The sequence below is a fragment of the Lichenostomus cassidix genome, chromosome 21 (assembly GCF_008360975.1).
Source record: "Lichenostomus cassidix isolate B80296 chromosome 21, HeHo_3.0, whole genome shotgun sequence".
Lineage (NCBI taxonomy): Eukaryota > Metazoa > Chordata > Aves > Passeriformes > Meliphagidae > Lichenostomus > Lichenostomus cassidix.
The window spans coordinates 840,501-857,035 of record NC_139501.1 but is presented as its reverse complement, the minus strand read 5'-3'; the positions used below and the strand labels follow the sequence as shown (position 1 = coordinate 857,035).

The following is a 16,535-nucleotide window of genomic DNA, read 5'->3' as shown; positions in this document are numbered from 1 at the left end:
CACAGCGTTACCAATCATTCACTTTTCTCTAACACGCTTAAAATTCTTATCTACAAACCCCAGCCCCACGTTCCAGCACTTCCCCACTCGGGGCTCTTTTCTTCCTTTGCAAGTGACTCCTTTCAACGCTGCAGCCTCATTAGGGAGAGCCTGAATCCTCTGCAGCTGGAAGCACCTTGCTGATCTGGCCCAAATACTCTCTGAGATTGAACTTGAAAGCTTTATGTAAGGGGTTTGATGGGCCAGGTGAGCACAGCGTCTGACACGGCAGGATTGATTCACTGGTGCAGGAGGAACACACTGTTCAATAGCAGCTGACTGCAGCTCTGGGCTGTACAGCCCCAGCACTGCTCTAACCCTGCCATTTCCTGGTTATTTTAAGGCATGACACACCTGGTAATTGACCTGTAACTGTTCTCTCCACCTCGCTCTGACAAGGTGTGAACGATAATGAATTCATGCCCAGCTCCATTTGCAGTGTTAACCAGCACGAGTGGCTTTTGTCAGAGCTGGGACTGAGCTATTGATGTGAGCAGAGGAGGATTCCAGCCTGGTTTTCCCCCCATCGATGTGGCTGCACACAGGCACAGCAGCCCAGGTGCCAAGCCCTGCTCCTGTCACTCATTTCATCACAGCCTCACTGCCCTTCAGGCTTTGGTTGATTTATGGCAACCAGTGACCTGATTTTCCAGCTCCTTCTGCTTTCTGATGCTTATTAAAAGAAAATCACCAGGTGCAAATAAAGGCCCAGGTAAGGGAATTTGGACTTACTGAAGGGCCAGGTGAGGAACAGCCCTACTCATGCTCCTCAACACAGCTCTGCTAAAAACCTTCCTAAACCATTCTGCAGATATTACAAGCTGCCTCTTTGAGAGAAGAAAAATCCCTTGATAGGATTTGTGTGTAATTAGCTGGTTTATTCATTTAACAGGTCTAATTCAGAGATCAGCTAAGTGTGAAAAGTGCAGTGGGCTTCAAATCTGCCACCGAGTGCAACCATCTCAGAGCAAGGCCTGGGGAAAGGACAAATGAGTGAGAGAGGAGGCTCTTGGCCTGTGCTGAGCTGGGGATGGTAAATTTGGTATTTATAGCAAAGCTCTTCTTAAGAGGAGTCTGACAGAGGAGATAAATCTCCTAAGGAAACAGCTGCCAAGTAGCCAGGGAAGGTTGTTCCCTTGATGTCCCCATACTAGAACTGAGAATATTCTTCAAAGTTTAAGGTAGATGATGACACATGCCCTGAGCGTCACTGGCTGTGACATTTCCACCGCGGCGACTGAAAAGTCTGAGATACAAAAACCTGACTGGTGGCAGTGCGGTGCAAGGCCTGGGGTGCCCACAGGAGGGCAGTGCTGAGCGCATCCCTTCCTGCAACAGCAAATCATTAACTGAATCGGAAATTAATGCTTTTCTCACAAATCTGACATTACGGGGGAAAAAAAACAAAAACATAAGCAGTAAGAACGGGCTTAGACATCCTCTCACTCAGCTGTGTAATGATTTGGTTTTTCCTGCCTGGGAAGGGACTCAGGTCACAGCTCTGCTGCTCTGCCAGTGCCCACACAGAGTAACAGAGGCACTCCCGAAACTCTTGCCAAACCCCAGCAAAAAGGGCAAGATGAGCATTAAGGTCCCTTCCAACCCAAACCATTCCATAATTCCATGACACAAAGGTCGAAATCCCTGCTCCCCACACTTCTCTGAATAACTCAAAAGCACAGACATTGTTGGGTTGTTTGATGCTTTTATTTATCACATGTAAAAACACTACTGTCTCTGTCTGCAGGAACCTCTTGCTGCACTGCAAATCACACAGCTCCAAACGCTGAAGATCAGACAAGCAGAGAAGGGAACTAAAGTGTTTATGCCCAGAGTCACAATGTCATGATCCCTGAGGGTGTTAAATACACAGAACACCCCCAGTGACTGTTCTACAGAAGCAGCAGAGCATTACAATTAACAGATCAGAGTTGGTGGACACACTGGGTGAAGGGATCATCTAGGGGAAAGGAGGACCTGCAGACTGGTCTTTTCCTTCAGCTGCCCTTATCTTTCTATGACAGGTAATTGTGATCTAAGTAAATGACTAGTGCTGAACCAGAACAGGGAGGACTCATCCACACTTAGTTGCCACGAGGGTTCCTGAAGTTCTTCCCAGCAAAGCGAGCCTTGCTGCCGAGCTCCTCCTCAATTCTGGTGAAGGACAGAGCACTGGGGGTCAGCAGCCAGCAGAGAACCTCTGCAGCAGCACAGCCATGGGCTCACACTGACCCCCTGAGCCCCTGGCACCCAAGGGACTGCAGTGACAAGGCAGCTTCCCCACAGCCACAGCTGTGCCCCACATCTGGCACAGCTCAACCCAAACACCTGAAATGCCTCATGCACAGACACATAATGTCTCACGTTCAGCGTCACAGCATGCTGTGTGATCTGTTCTGCACCTCACCCAGCCAGCCCAGCCTTAGCCTGCAGCCAGCTGCACCCAAAAGCACCTCTGCTCTGCCAGGATCTGCTCACGTCCTTCAGCTGCAGGGTGTTTCTGAGGGGCAGAACCCAAGCTGTGCCCCCCAAGCACTATCAGGATAAATGCCCTTTCCCCTGCCCCAGGCTCACCTCAGCAGCTGGTTGTACTTGGCCAGACGCTCAGATCGGCAAGGGGCACCAGTTTTGATCTGAGAGGGAAATGACAAAGTCAGTGAAGAACTCTAAGTGCCAACACAAACCTGTTCAGGGTAATAAGCATCATCACCAGCTCTGTTTAGGCATCAGGCTCAATACCTATACATGCCAACACACTGGTCTTGGGAGCAATAAAGATTGTTCATTTGCTATCAGCAGCAGGAGCAGGAAACCCCAGCACAGCCACTGGAGCTGACTGAGATGTTTTACATTGGTGGTTAAAGGTGAGTTTGCACAAGATAAAATGTTCCCTCGTCACACTTCCATTAACAAATCAGTTCCCTACAAACAGACAGCAAATCTGCACACCTGGAGGCAGTGCAGTGCACCATGGCTTTGGTTTCCCCACAAAATTCTCTCATCAAGCAAAAAGCCAAAGAACCAGCAGCTGCAGATACCAACCTGGCCAGTGCAGAGACCCACTACCAGGTCAGCAATGAAGGTGTCTTCTGTCTCTCCAGAGCGGTGGCTCACCATCACACCCCAGCCATTGGACTGGGCCAGCTTGCAGCTGCAAGAGATCAAGAGATGAAGCTCAACCATGCCCTGTGCCCAGCACAGAACTGCCCTTTGGTACAGGGAGGATCACAGGACCAGGTGCTGATCAGGAGCTGCTGTCACACGTGCTCAGACCCTGTGAAGCTGGTCAGGGCACCTGTGTGACATCAGGACCATGAAGGTCAATGTCCTCTACCAGTTAGTAACATATTCATTAATAATTGTTCTCCCTTCACAGATGCCCCATCAGTAGACTTCTGTTCCCCTAGATGTGGTCTGCATGCCCATCTCCCCCAGGTAAAACCAGCCCCAGCCTGGCCTGGCCCAGAGGGCAGAACTTACGCCTGCAGGGACTCTGTGACGGAGCCAATCTGGTTGACCTTGAGCAGGAGGCAGTTGCAGGCCTTCTCCTCCACAGCCTTGGCAATTCTCTTCGGGTTGGTCACAGTCAGATCGTCACCAACCACCTGGATGTTGACACTGCCAGTGAAATTCTTCCAGGCACCCCAGTCATCCTGGTCAAAGGGATCTTCAATGGACACCACTGGGGAGGGACACAGCAGCTTTAGGACAATGCCAGCCACAAAGGTCTTGTTTGAATGAGTGGTACCAAAGCACTGCAGACAAGCACTGCCCACTTCCAAGAACACTGCTCAGACCCCCAAGAGGCTGAGTAAGGCAGGAGCTCTCAATCTCTCCTGTAAGAGGCGCTGCACCCCTGCTCCTTCCTCCAGCATCAACCCTATTCACCACTGCTACTGTGCTTCTCATTGATGAGCAACTTACCAGGGTAGTTCTTGACAAAGTCCTTGTATAGGTTAGCCAGCTGGTCAGGAGTGATGTATCTGCTGGGATCATCAGGGGATTTGAAGTCCAGGTCATACTTCCCATCGCGGTAGAACTCGGAGGCAGCGACATCCATGCCAATGACCACCTTGTCAGTGTAGCCAGCCTTGGCAATGGCTGTCTTCAACAGCTCCAGAGCTGCAACACAGAGGTGTTCCTGAGCTACTGCCAAACATCTTAACCCCAAAGCTCTTCATTTCCCAACAGCAGCACAATCACTTGGCAAAGAATCTCCATTACCCCTTCAGAAAGCCCAAAGGCTGCACAGAAAAGGTTCTTAAACTCTCCCACTTCTGAACTGACTGGAACAAGATATTACTTTAATACTGCTTTTAGCTTGTAATACCCTCGAGACTCCATTATGGGATTCCTAATCTCTTCAGGCAGGACTACATGTCAGCCCAGAAAGCTTAATACTAGATGATACCACATCCTCTTTCAGCTTTATGCATGTGGGCAGGAAGCAGTGACTGCACTCTAATCCCTTTTAGCCCCAGATCAGGTGTTGGCCATGGAAGTGGTGAGCATCCAAACCCTGACAGCAAGGAGACACAGCCTGACTGCACAGGAACCCCTCTTGGCATCTACCTGTTCTCCAGGTGCACATTTACCTGCAGAAGAGGGGACAGAACCACTCAGTAGAAGTCTCTTGATTTTCCCCACTGCACCACTGCTTGGCAGAGTCTAAGTCATAAGAATCTCCAACATGTTCCCTGATTTGCAGGGAGCAGCTGGGATCAGCCAGGCTGTTTGCAGCAGGAAGCCCAGATCAAGTGTTTTCTTTTGTTGTTGGGTTGGATTTTTGTTTGGGTTTGGTTGTGTTTTGTAAGATGCTCATGTAACACAAACTGCAAAAGCAGTTGCTGCCAGCAACAAAAATTCCTTGGAATGTAATTGTCATTCAAGGTCATCTTCACTGATTCTGCAAGGGTGCAGACCCAGCAGAGCTGCATGTGACACTGGGGCTCTGAAATGACACCATTTCTGGTGCTGCCTTAGTGTTTTTAGAAAAGGCAGTGCAGGTCCCCAGTGCCCTCCAACTATCACAGAACCATGAGCTGTAAAGGAACAAACACCTGCACTGAGCTCTGCTGCTCCCCTGCCTGGTCAGCAGCTCCTCTGGTACTGTTTTTGTAGGAACAGCTATTCTGCTTCCCACAGATAAAGTGCCTCTCCCACAGGTTCCTGAACAGAACATTTGGCCATGGAAGCAGCAACTGCCTCAGCTTCCCAGGCAAGCCTTCATACCTCCCACACACAACCAGGCAGAGCACAAACTGTTTTCCCCTGTTGTCTGCAGAAAAACATCTCCACTGATCTCTGCCTGTTGACTTCTGGAAAACCTGAAGTGCACAGATGTTTCCACATCACTTTTCAGCTGGAAGGGCACTACCCTATGATTCCCTTCAGCTGCTACAGGAATGCAAGTAATGAGGCACCGAGGTACAAACCATCGTGTCAAGCTGCATAAAGTGACATCCAAGGGAATCCTGACCACATCAACAGAGCACCTTGGGATGTTTGTCAGGGTAGGAAACAGCAGCAAGTTCCACACCTTTGATCCTGTTTGTCATTGATACTGGGCAGGTGTGATCTTAACTCTCCAGCTATCAGTTATGTGTCCCACACCGAGCTCATTCTCACCTTCTTTGTTTTCCAGGATGTTGGGGGCAAAGCCACCCTCATCCCCCACGTTGGTTGCATCCTTGCCATACTTCTCCTTGATGACGTTCTTGAGGTTGTGGTAGACCTCTGCCCCGATCCGCATGGCCTCCCTGAAGCTCTCAGCACCCACGGGGAGGATCATGAACTCCTGCATGGCCAGTTTGTTGCCAGCATGGGAGCCACCATTGATCACGTTGAAAGCCTTGGAAAAACCAGGAAAAGCCAAGTTGGAATGTGTCAGGGTAACTTGGTAACAGCATTTACATTCAGACTCCTCATTCTCTAGAGAGTTTGATCCAAGACCACCAGGCTACAGCCAAAGCAAGGCCTCAGCCAGCCCCTCCCAGGGACTTACAGGAACTGGGAGAATGACTTCGGGATTTCCAGCAAGGTCAGCAATGTGACGGTACAGGGGGACACCTTTCTCAGCAGCACCAGCTTTGCACACAGCCAGAGACACACCCAGGATGGCATTAGCACCAAATTTGGCTGAAATAGGAAAAATTGTTTAGAGAAGTGTCTTTATAAAAAGAGACTCAGCAATAGCAGCCCATGGTTTGAATACACTGGCTGTTGGTTCTGGTACGGTGAACTAGAATTCCAGAAACCCATCTTCATCTTCTCACCCCTCAGTGTGACACAAAGCCCACTCACATTTGTTCTCTGTCCCATCCATTTCCAGCATCAGCTTGTCAATCTTTTCTTGCTCCACAACGCTAACTTTCTGCAAAGAGAAGCAACCAAAAAACTGTTTAGCACCAGAGGTCCACAAACTCTCACCTACCCACCACTGCATTTTCATCCCTGGCAGCACCAAAACTTGCTCAAAGGCAACTAGCAGGAGTTGAACAGACCAGCTCCTGTAATTATCACACAGCAGCAGCCCAAGGCTGACAGCTAAGCTGGATATGCCATCATTTTACATATTACCACTTAGTTTTGCACCAGCCTTTGTAGGTAGGGCTTAGTGCCCACAAAGCACACAGGAATCTCATTCAAGCAGACTTTTCTAGATTCCCTCCCAAGTTATCCTGCTTGGATAAAATCCAGTCCCTCATCTTACAGCCACTCTTTGAAGCATAAATCAGCTTGTATCCTAACTGCACACCACTGTAGCTCCCAGGTGCTGAAGTTTCTGCACACTACAACACCAGGCTGCTGGAGATCATTTCATTACATGTTAGATATGCACTCATTAAGTAAATTAAGTAAAACAATGGCTAGTCAGTTGTCCACATGCACTCCAACACACCCCCCATGTCACACACCACCAGGTGATGGTTTGGGCACTGCCAGGCTGCAGGAGATGTTAAGAGAAGACAGATTGCTCCTACCTTGCTAATCAGTGCAGGTGCAATCGTTTTATTGACGTGCTCAACAGCTTTTGAGACACCTGGAAGGAACAAGCAAATCAGACTGGTCAACACCCAGGTTATGCAGGGATTAGTAGGGAATCTCAAAACAGGAACATCCAGGAACACCACCTCATGCTACTCCAACCCCAGTCCAACCTGAGCTTACAGCCAGGTCTGAACTGAGAGGCCCTGGCTGGACCAGGAGGTGCATGAAGGGTGCATTGTCTAGGAATTGTCTGGGAATGCCAGGTTAGTCTGCCAGGCCATGCACTGGAGAGACTCATCCGAGTGCCAGGGCTGCACTGGGAGCACATCCATTACCTGTGTGCACAGTGCTGTGGCCAGGAACTCGTTAACATATTTAACAGCTCTGGAGACACCTGACAGAAGCGAAACACACAGCAGAGTCAAGGGACAGGTGAAGACTCACAGCCGACCTCACAGGCAGCAAGAGAGGACACAAACAGGCAGCAAGAGCCTGCTTCTGAGCACTGGACTAGAGACAGAAGGGTCAAAGAGCAGAAGAAGCTGTGCAAGGCTCTGTTTGGGCTTTCCACCCAGGTCTCCATGACTGCCAACACCACTGAGGAGCCAAATCTCAAGGGGCTAAACAGCAGCATTTAGAGGTCTTAGGATCTAAGGAGTCTGCAGTGTCAGAGCTGACAGGTTTAAGTGTTCTTGGAAAACTGGGTCTATGAAAAGCCCCTGTGACTCGCTGCAGGATGCCCAAGGCTTTTGGAGCTGGCAATTTAGATGCCCTTACAACACCTAAGGCACTCTGTACTCTGACCCACACCAAAGCACAGAGCAAGAGGAGCAGGGAAACAAAGTACATTTGGACACATTGTCACCTGGCTGGGTGTGCCCCAGCTCCACACACTCACCTCTGCAGGTACCTTGCCCTGCAGAGCCACCCTCCATCAACCCCTGGAAGCCAGCCCAGCAGCTCTGCCCAGCTCCCAGCCCACGTGTGGCAGGCGCTGCTGTCACCTCCCTGTCTGTCCCCACTGCCCCTGCTCAGCTGCCATGCCTTGTACACAGCACAGACAGTGCTACACGAGTCCAGCACATGGCACAGCCCTGGCACAGGGCACTCTGGGTAGCCAGCTTTACCTTTGCCCATGTAGCGTGTCTTGTCATTGTCACGAAGCTCCAGAGCTTCATAGATTCCAGTGGAGGCACCGCTGGGAACAGCAGCTCTGAACAGACCTGTTCACAACACAACAAAATCATCTTGGTACATCCAAACAGAATGTGCTTCACCCAGACACCATCCCAGCCTGCCACATGCTTCCATCCCTGCAGATGGGAGAGGGAATCACTGAACCACAGCTCTGTTCACACAGGGATCCTAGGAGGGCTGTCTGCTCATTTACAGCATCACCAATCCATCAGCATCTCCCTCACACTGATCAACAGCAAACTGACTCCTTCTGTCCCACTGTGCATTTCAAGAGTTTCAGTTATGGAAGTCATCCATTCCCCTTCCAAAACCAGCTTTATTCAATGGATCTACTTTTGAGTTCAGACAAGGCAAGCTCTTAAATTCTTCTAGGATACAGCATAAAAGGGACAATTAGGAGACCTACTTTGTTAAGAGGAGTTCTGAGCTCTTCAGACAACAGCAGAGCCACCCAGACAGCCCATTCCTTCAGCCAAGGATGCTGGACTTGGAGCAATCTGCACATTGGAGCAATCTGCACATTGGAGCCTGCCCTGCCTGGGGTTCTAGATGCCAACTTCAGCCTCCAGTCTTTGCCTTATCCCACTAAATCAAAGAGCTTAGTGGGGGCAGTCTCATTAAATGACTGCATTAATCTTTTGAGGCAGAAAGATCAGCTCTTTAGTCAGTGTATTACAGCCATTGTGTTTGCTCATTCCAGCAAACCACATTGGTATGAGTTTGCACAATGCCTTTGTCAGATCCTATCAGATGTGTGATGAACAACTAACAAACCAAGGGAAAGTCCTACAATAATTAAAAATATAAGATGCTACATGTGAAAGCCCAATTAGACAAGTTCTTTAGTCATGCCTGAGTACTTAGGCAGAGGAGAAACCATTACCCAAAATTCAACTCTGCAGCAGCAGATTCTGTCATTACAGAAAGGGACTGCACACAAATCAAGAATTAAACTTGCAGTGCACTCATACAGAGTTTGGGGAGCACTGACAACCAGGGCCATGAGCAGCTGCTCAAGGACAGGAACAAAGCCTTAACTCCAAGTGCTATCCCAGCTGATGCTGGAGCAAGGGAAGGAAGGCAGGTTTGGAACAGTCCTCACACATTTCAGGCTGTAAGAAGCAGCAGCCTTCAAAAAGCCCTGCACTGCCCAGGCCAGGAACTTGAGCTCAGCAAACTCATCCCAATAGAATGAGGCACATCTCAGAGCAAGTTCCAACAGGTTTTATGTATGGAGGAAGAAGTAAGCACAATTCCACTGCTTCAACAGGATGGTTTGTATACTTCTGACTGCCTCAAGTTTTATCAGGTCTAAGACAGGGATAAACAGCTGCAGCTGAGGACTCACCTTTGTTGGTGTAGAGGTCTACCTCAACAGTGGGGTTCCCACGGGAGTCAAAGATTTCACGGGCAATGATCTTGGTAATAGACATCTTTAGTACCTGAAAAGAGGAGTTTAGAATTCCATGGTTTGGATTGGAAGAAACCATAAAGCTCGACCCATCCCACCCCCTGCAATGGGCAGGGACACCTTCCACTGTCCCAGGCTGTGCCAGGCCCTGTGCAACCTGGCCTGAACATTCTCAGGGATGGGGCAGCCACAGCTTCTCTGGGCAGCCTCTTCAAGTGTCTCATGACTTTTATCATTAAAAAAAAAAAAAAAAATCACTTCCTTAGCTTGCAAGGGACAGTCTCTTTTGATGTTTCCAAGTGACCTCACTATCATGAGACCCTCCACAGAACAATAGGAGCAGATGACAAATGCAAGCTCCTGGCAGACAGCAAACTTCTCCAGAGAAACTGAATGGAAAATGGGAGCTTCAGCACCTCTCCTCAAGGAGTCTAATTATTAATACTATACATGATTTTCTGGTGGCAGATCAGTCTCCTTATAGTTTCATTTCTATACCCTGAACTAACACCTGCAGCAGTAAGGCCAGCTCAGAAACATCACCTCACACCATTTCAAATGGGAAAACTTTTCATACTTGGTGAGAGTTGAGTCAAACACTGGAGAGACAGAAGTCTCACCCTAGATAGGAAGGACAGTCTAAAAGCAAAATTCTTGTTTCCAGAGAGCTCTAAAGGAACATGATCTCCTCACACCAGAGCAGCCAAGTGATCCCAAAACAGCAAATCTCTGCTATCAGTTAATTTCTTTTTGATAAGAGACCGAAGTGCAACAGTTCTTAGCATGCACAGCAGCTGCTCAGAGCCAAACGGAACTAATGGTGAAATAGAAACAGTCACAGCTCTCATTAAGAGCTGGCATTAATAGTTACACCCTGTTGACTATTTACAGGAATAACTTTTCCTCTTAACTTTTCCTCTTAAAAGGAATAAAAATCATCACAATCTTTTGAATACTTCCTTTTCCCCCTTCTCACATCTATACACTCCAGAAAACTGCAGTAAGGGAAGTCTTACATAAGCCCAGCTACACTTTAAAAATCAAGTCATACACATGCCTGTAAGCCATTGACTGGCACCAAACCCAGGCCATCTGCAGAGGAAAAAGCTCAGCCTCAGAAGCAGAACTATCTGGAAGCTGTTTTTTTGGCAAGCCAATGTGGGTGGCAACCCTGTTTACAGAAATGGTCATGAATCCTTCCACAGTTACCGTCAAGTTAAAAAAAACATGACCTTCGAAATGCTGCTGCTTGCTCAGTCCGTGAGAGAGGCGAACTGCAGGCACTCATCCTCCCCCACAGCAAGCCCTGCCCTCCCCAAGTGAAAAGCACAGGCAGACATTTGCTTTCCCCCTTGGCTTTTAAGTGTCCCTTCCAGCTGTCCTGCCCTGCAAGCTGTCTAAGATTTCAGTCAGACCCACAGGCTGACACACGATATGACTAAAACACGAAGCAAGTCAACTTCTTCAAGCTGACCTTCATGCCGCCACCACTTAGCTTGAATCAGTGAACATACAAGCTAGAAATAAATCCCTGCAACTCTCCACTTATCAGTGCCACCCACATGAACACTTATCTCTCTGCAGATGCACTGAGCAATGGCTAGTAGGAAGAATCACCACTTATCCAAAAAGGGCTTTTAGAGTTTTTTAGGCAGACACCTGCTAAATATCACTTTCATTTTCAGAGCTGTGGCTTTGCCACAAAACTTTAGGTGCCTCATTCTTTGAAAGCACAGCCAGCTCACAGGAACTCTCAGTGCAGTGCTAGAGCTGTTTGTTGACCTTCACAAAGGAGGCACTTCAGGAATACACACTGCAAGAGCTTCCTCTGGGAATGTCTGCCAGGTCAGACACTACTCGAGCATCCTTGACAAACGACCTCTCCACGAGTCCTTCCCTTTCCTGCAGAAAGAGGCATTTCACATCACTGCATCACCCCAGCAATTCTTCATGCTTCTTTTTTTTTGCTCCAGCACAATGTATTCTGCCTCAATCAATTCAGTCAACCCATCTAGAACACAAGGGTCAGCCCATGCCCAGGTTTAACTGGGGAAATGCTGACTGAAGGCAGCAGAGGTCACAGCAGCACTGTCTGCTCCGACCTTTGTCCTTTGCCAAACACGCAAATACCACAGTGGTATTTAACGAGCACGCTGCCTTAAAGCTTTTTTGCAGCATAATCTGCTGACAAGGTCACTGTCTCCCTTCAGGGAGAAGCACACTGCAGCTCTCCTGGCCTGCCCAGGAGCACGTGTGAGTACCTACTCCAAGGCTAAGTTACAACCCACTGCCAGCTCTGAGTACTCACTTCAATACCAGCTCAAAGCTAAGAAATCACCACTTATTCCTCATCTGACTCCACACCTTACACAGGGAATGCAGTATTCTCAACAGGGGGTTACTCCAATTGAAAATTATTTCCAAAGATTTTTTTTTTTATAGACAACCCTACCACCAAAACCTGTCCCTGTATGCTATTTTGCAGCTGCACTTCTCTAAAATCAATACAGGGTTAAGGCTGAGCACTGCAAGCACCTGAATGGAGATTTAAAAAGCAGCACTGAAGTTTGGCCATAGAAATAACTGCCCTAGTGAGTGTCTTATTACAGGCCTGCCACATTTATCTGCGGAAGCCTCTCTTGACACTTAAAAGTCCTTATGACCCCAACTCTCATATCACTAGTGCTCTGAAAAAAGCTTAGACCTTTCAGTGCACTCTATCAGATCGCAACATATCAATTCCACTGCCAAAGCATTCCCAGAAACAGGACAAACGTGCACTTTCCAACCCTGCTCCTCTGCACTCCACGAGGTATTAATTCACCTCTACCTCTGCAACATGATCCAACGGGCTCTAAAGAATGCCTGGCAGGGAGCAAATCACAGACATGTTCAACCACTTTCTGTCTCGGTGCTCAGTAAGATGGAGGCCTGAAACTGCACTGGCTCAGCCTGTGGGTTTGATGACCAACTTCACTACTTCCTGGCAGGCTCAGTAAGGAGCTCTACGCTGTGACTCAGCAGGCGAGTAACGGAGCAGGAGAAAGCCCAGGATCCTCTCCGGCAGCCCTGCACGAGGCGAGATGATTAACAGGCAGTTCTCTATCCACACCTCAACATCCACAGATGCACCTCCAGTGCTTCTCCAGTGCTCCTCCCTACAGAGCTGCCTTGGGACAAACAGCACTTAACACCCGCTAAGAGACATCAGGCATAGGCTGGAGTGCCAGCAAACGCTAAATATTTGAGATGGGAAGCTGAAGGACATCCACGAAAGAGCTGAAGGCCCAAATCACCACACGCACTCCGAGAGTGTTAATGATTAAAAGGGAGGTTAAACTCTGCCTTTGAGGATGCCTTGACCCCTCCTATTGCCCTGATTCTGCCCCCTACTTGACCCATCACATTACCCCGATTTTGGCCCCTCCTTGATCCATCATCCCCCCCGTTTTTAATCCCCACCCCGCACACTGCCGGGGCTCAGGCCGCCGCAGGCCCTCCCTCCCCCGCCGGTGTTGCGGGAACACACCGCGGCCTGCACCCCGCGGGGACCACCGAGCCTCGGCCCGGCCCTAGCCCACGGGGACCGTCGGGGCTCCGCCGCCGCTGCCCGGAGAAGGGGAAGCGCGGCCCCTCGCCCCGCGGGGAGCGGAGCGAGAGGCGCTGCGGCGGCCGCACTCACCGCTGTGCCGGCAGCCCCGCTCCGCAGCCGCACCGCCCTCAGCGCCTCGCCTCTAACTGAGACCCAACGGCTCCGCGCGCGCCCGCCTATAGCCGCCCTCGCGCACAGGGCCCGCCCGCCCGCCGCGCCCATTGGTCGGCGCCGTCCCCTGCCGCGCTCCGATTGGCTGCGACCGCCTCGCGCCAGCGGCGGGCTCGCGTGCGTGCGCTACGTGCGGCGGCTCGCGGCCGCGTGGAAAATCCCCGTGCGAGGGGCGGGGCCGGCGCGGCCCACGTGGGCGGGGGGAGCGGGCGGGACCATCGGGAGCGGAGCGCGGGGAGAGCCGCGGGATGGAAGGGACGGGAAGGGACATCGGACATCGTCCAGTGCCAAATTCCTGCCTCCTCCCGCCTCCCCGGGGTGCTCAGAGCCCCATCCAGCCTGGCCTTGAACGCTGTTGAGATACGGCATCCAAAGTTCTGTGCACAGCCCCTGGCACACCGCTTGCCAGGAACACTTCCTTCCTCATCTCCAGTCTAACCTGCCCTCTGTCAGTCTGACCCGCTCCCCTTGCCCTTGCGAAAGGCTTTCCCCATCTCTCCGGGTACCCTTCAGGCGCTGGAAGGTCACAGCGAGGTCACCCCAAAGCTTGTGTCCAGGCAGAGCAATGCCAGTTTCCTCAGCCTTGCCTCACCACTGTGTCCATCTGCACGCTGAGCCCATTTCTGGCTCTTCGGCACATGGAACACAAGGAAAGGCTCCAGTGGAGTCATACAGATGATTTGGGGTCTGGAGCATCCCCTGAGGAGATACTGCGGGAGACAGAGGGTGTGGGAATAGCGAATAACCTGGAGAGAGGAAGGCTGGAAAGGGGTGGGTGTATGTTTGTATTAGTTCTAGGAAAAGGTTAATTACAAACACAATAAACTTTCCCCCTGCTTTTGAAGTGAATAACCATCCCAGTTCCTGGGTGGCCAAGGAGCACTGCTGTGGTGGCTGTGACACCCCATGGCAGCGTGCAGCAGGAACACACACTGGCCAGCTGCTCTGCCTGCATCTGCACGGGGCTAGCGACAGGGGAAGGTGGCTTTGCCCACGGAGAGGTGGCTCTGCCCGTGCAGAGGTGGCTCTGCCCTTGGAGAGGTGGCTCTGGCTCTGTCCATGGAGAGCTGGCTCTGCCCATGGAGAGGTGGCTCTGCCCTTGGATAGGTGGCTCTGCCCATGGAGAGGTGGCTCTGCCCACGGAGAGGTGGCTCTGCCCTTGGATAGGTGGCTCTGTCCATAGAGAGGTGGCTCTGCCCATAGAGAGGTGGCTCTGTCCATAGAGAGGTGGCTCTGTCCATAGAGAGGTGGCTCTGTCCATAGAGAGGTGGCTCTGCCCTTGGATAGGTGGCTCTGTCCATAGAGAGGTGGCTCTGCCCATGGAGAGGTGGCTCTGTCCATAGAGAGGTGGCTCTGTCCGTGGAGAGGTGGCTCTGCCCATGGAGAGGTGGCTCTGCCCTTGGATAGGTGGCTCTGTCCATAGAGAGGTGGCTCTGCGCTTGGATAGGTGGCTCTGTCCTTGGATAGGTGGCTCTGTCCATGTAGAGGTGGCTCTGCCCATAGAGAGGTGGCTCTGCCCTTGGATAGGTGGCTCTGCCCGTGCAGAGGTGGCTCTGCCCATGGAGAGGTGGCTCTGCCCTTGAATAGGTGGCTCTGTCCATAGAGAGGTGGCTCTGCCCGTGCAGAGGTGGCTCTGCCCATAGAGAGGTGGCTCTGTCCATGTAGAGGTGGCTCTGTCCGTGTAGAGGTGGCTCTGCCCATAGAGAGGTGGCTCTGTCCATGGAGAGGTGGCTCTGTCCATGTAGAGGTGGCTCTGTCCGTGTAGAGGTGGCTCTGCCCATAGAGAGGTGGCTCTGCCCATAGAGAGGTGGCTCTGTCCATGGAGAGGTGGTTCTGTCCATAGAGAGGTGGCTCTGCCCTTGGATAGGTGGCTCTGCCCATGGAAAGGTGGCTCTGCCCATGGAGAGGTGGCTCTGTCCATAGAGAGGTGGCTCTGTCCTTGGATAGGTGGCTCTGCCCATGGATAGGTGGCTCTGTCCATGCAGAGCTGGCACAGGTTGAGCTTTAAGGTCTCCCCAACCCAAACCGTTCTGTGTTCTGGCTGTGATGACATGGCAGTGCCCAGTGCACCCTGACTGCCCCAACAAAGCCATTTTATTGCTTTATTGCTCACAGATCTGTGCTCTGTGCTCCTGCAGCCCTGCCTCACGCTGCCAGCCCGTGCCTGCTGCACCTCCTGGGCACATTTTTCTTTCCTTCCTCAGAACATCCCCCCGGGGCAAGCTTAAAGTCTAACAAAAAGCACAGGAAGTCTGCTGGACTGACCTCCTTGCCGAGGCATTCCAGGCTGCCCCCAGAGGCTGGTGTGACCAGGGAGGAGCCAGGCTGCTGTGTGACAATGCCCTGTGTCCCACATGCCCACAGCGACACTGCGTGTGCTGTTTGTGCTTTCCTGCACAGCCAGGAACGAGGGCAAAATGCTGCTGGCTTACACACAGCTGAGATAAAGCAACCCCAGGCAGGAAAAGCCCTGGAATTAAACTGTCACCTACAGACAGATAATTCTTTCAAGTGCCAGCCCCCCAAAACTGGACATTATCCCCCTTGCAGGTATAATATAGCCCTTGGCAGCACTGACTTACCCTGCAGCCTTCCTGGGGTGAGGGCATGAGAATGAAAAAAAAAAGTGTTTTTCCCTGTAAAAACACATTCCAGATGCTGGAAATCATAAAGCTGGATTGTTATGCTGGTTAACTGCTGGATTAGAGGTGCTTCACCATCTTTGCTTTTTGCAGAAGTGCTTTTATTGCCATGCAGGAAAATCACACAGAGGTGTCAAGTCTCATAATGAGCTAAAGAAAATGGAGCAAAAGAAAGCCTGAGGCCGAGGGAAATTAAACAGTGTGGTAGCTGAGCAAAGGCTGATGCTGAAATACAGCAGGGTGCTCTTTGGGGACAGAAAATGCATCCTGAAAGGTCATAATTAGGTTGGTGGTGGCAGAAGTGGAAAAGGGTGGAAAAGCAAACTCTCTGCCTGGAGCACTGAGCATCTTGCTGCTTCCTTTCCCTGTTCAGCCAAACCAGAGCTGAGGGACAGAGCTGGCTGTAGGAGAGCAGCCTAAACTCCTCCTTGTGAGAAAGAATTCAGAACCTGTGAGGAAGAGTTTAGGACTTGTCCCTTGCCAGGCAAGTCTG

The 16,535-nt window shown here is 50.9% G+C and overlaps 1 protein-coding gene across 1 annotated transcript; it reads right to left on the bottom strand.

Moving 5' to 3' along the window:
• Positions 1-1,724: 1,724 nt before the first annotated feature.
• On the bottom strand, positions 1,725-13,475 carry ENO1 (enolase 1). The gene is made up of 12 exons (XM_085080320.1): positions 13,320-13,475; positions 9,575-9,668; positions 8,157-8,252; positions 7,023-7,081; positions 6,343-6,412; positions 6,044-6,177; positions 5,668-5,890; positions 3,964-4,161; positions 3,520-3,721; positions 3,082-3,190; positions 2,614-2,672; positions 1,725-2,193 (listed from the first exon to the last, which is right to left on the bottom strand). The coding sequence occupies exons 1-12, from the start codon at positions 13,449-13,451 to the stop codon at positions 2,124-2,126; spliced, it is 1,446 nt and encodes a 481-aa protein (XP_084936446.1). The 5' UTR covers positions 13,452-13,475; the 3' UTR covers positions 1,725-2,123.
• Positions 13,476-16,535: the final 3,060 nt, after the last annotated feature.

Coding starts and splice junctions, on each gene's coding strand:
- ENO1 (XM_085080320.1), bottom strand. CDS start 13,451: ATGGGCGCGGCGGGCGGGCGGGCCCTGTGCGCGAGGGCGGCTATAGGC. Junction 9,669..13,319: donor GCGGGGCTGCCGGCACAGCG/GTGAGTGCGGCC, acceptor TCCTCTTTTCAG/GTACTAAAGATGTCTATTAC. Junction 7,082..8,156: donor GACACGCTACATGGGCAAAG/GTAAAGCTGGCT, acceptor TGTTCCTTCCAG/GTGTCTCAAAAGCTGTTGAG.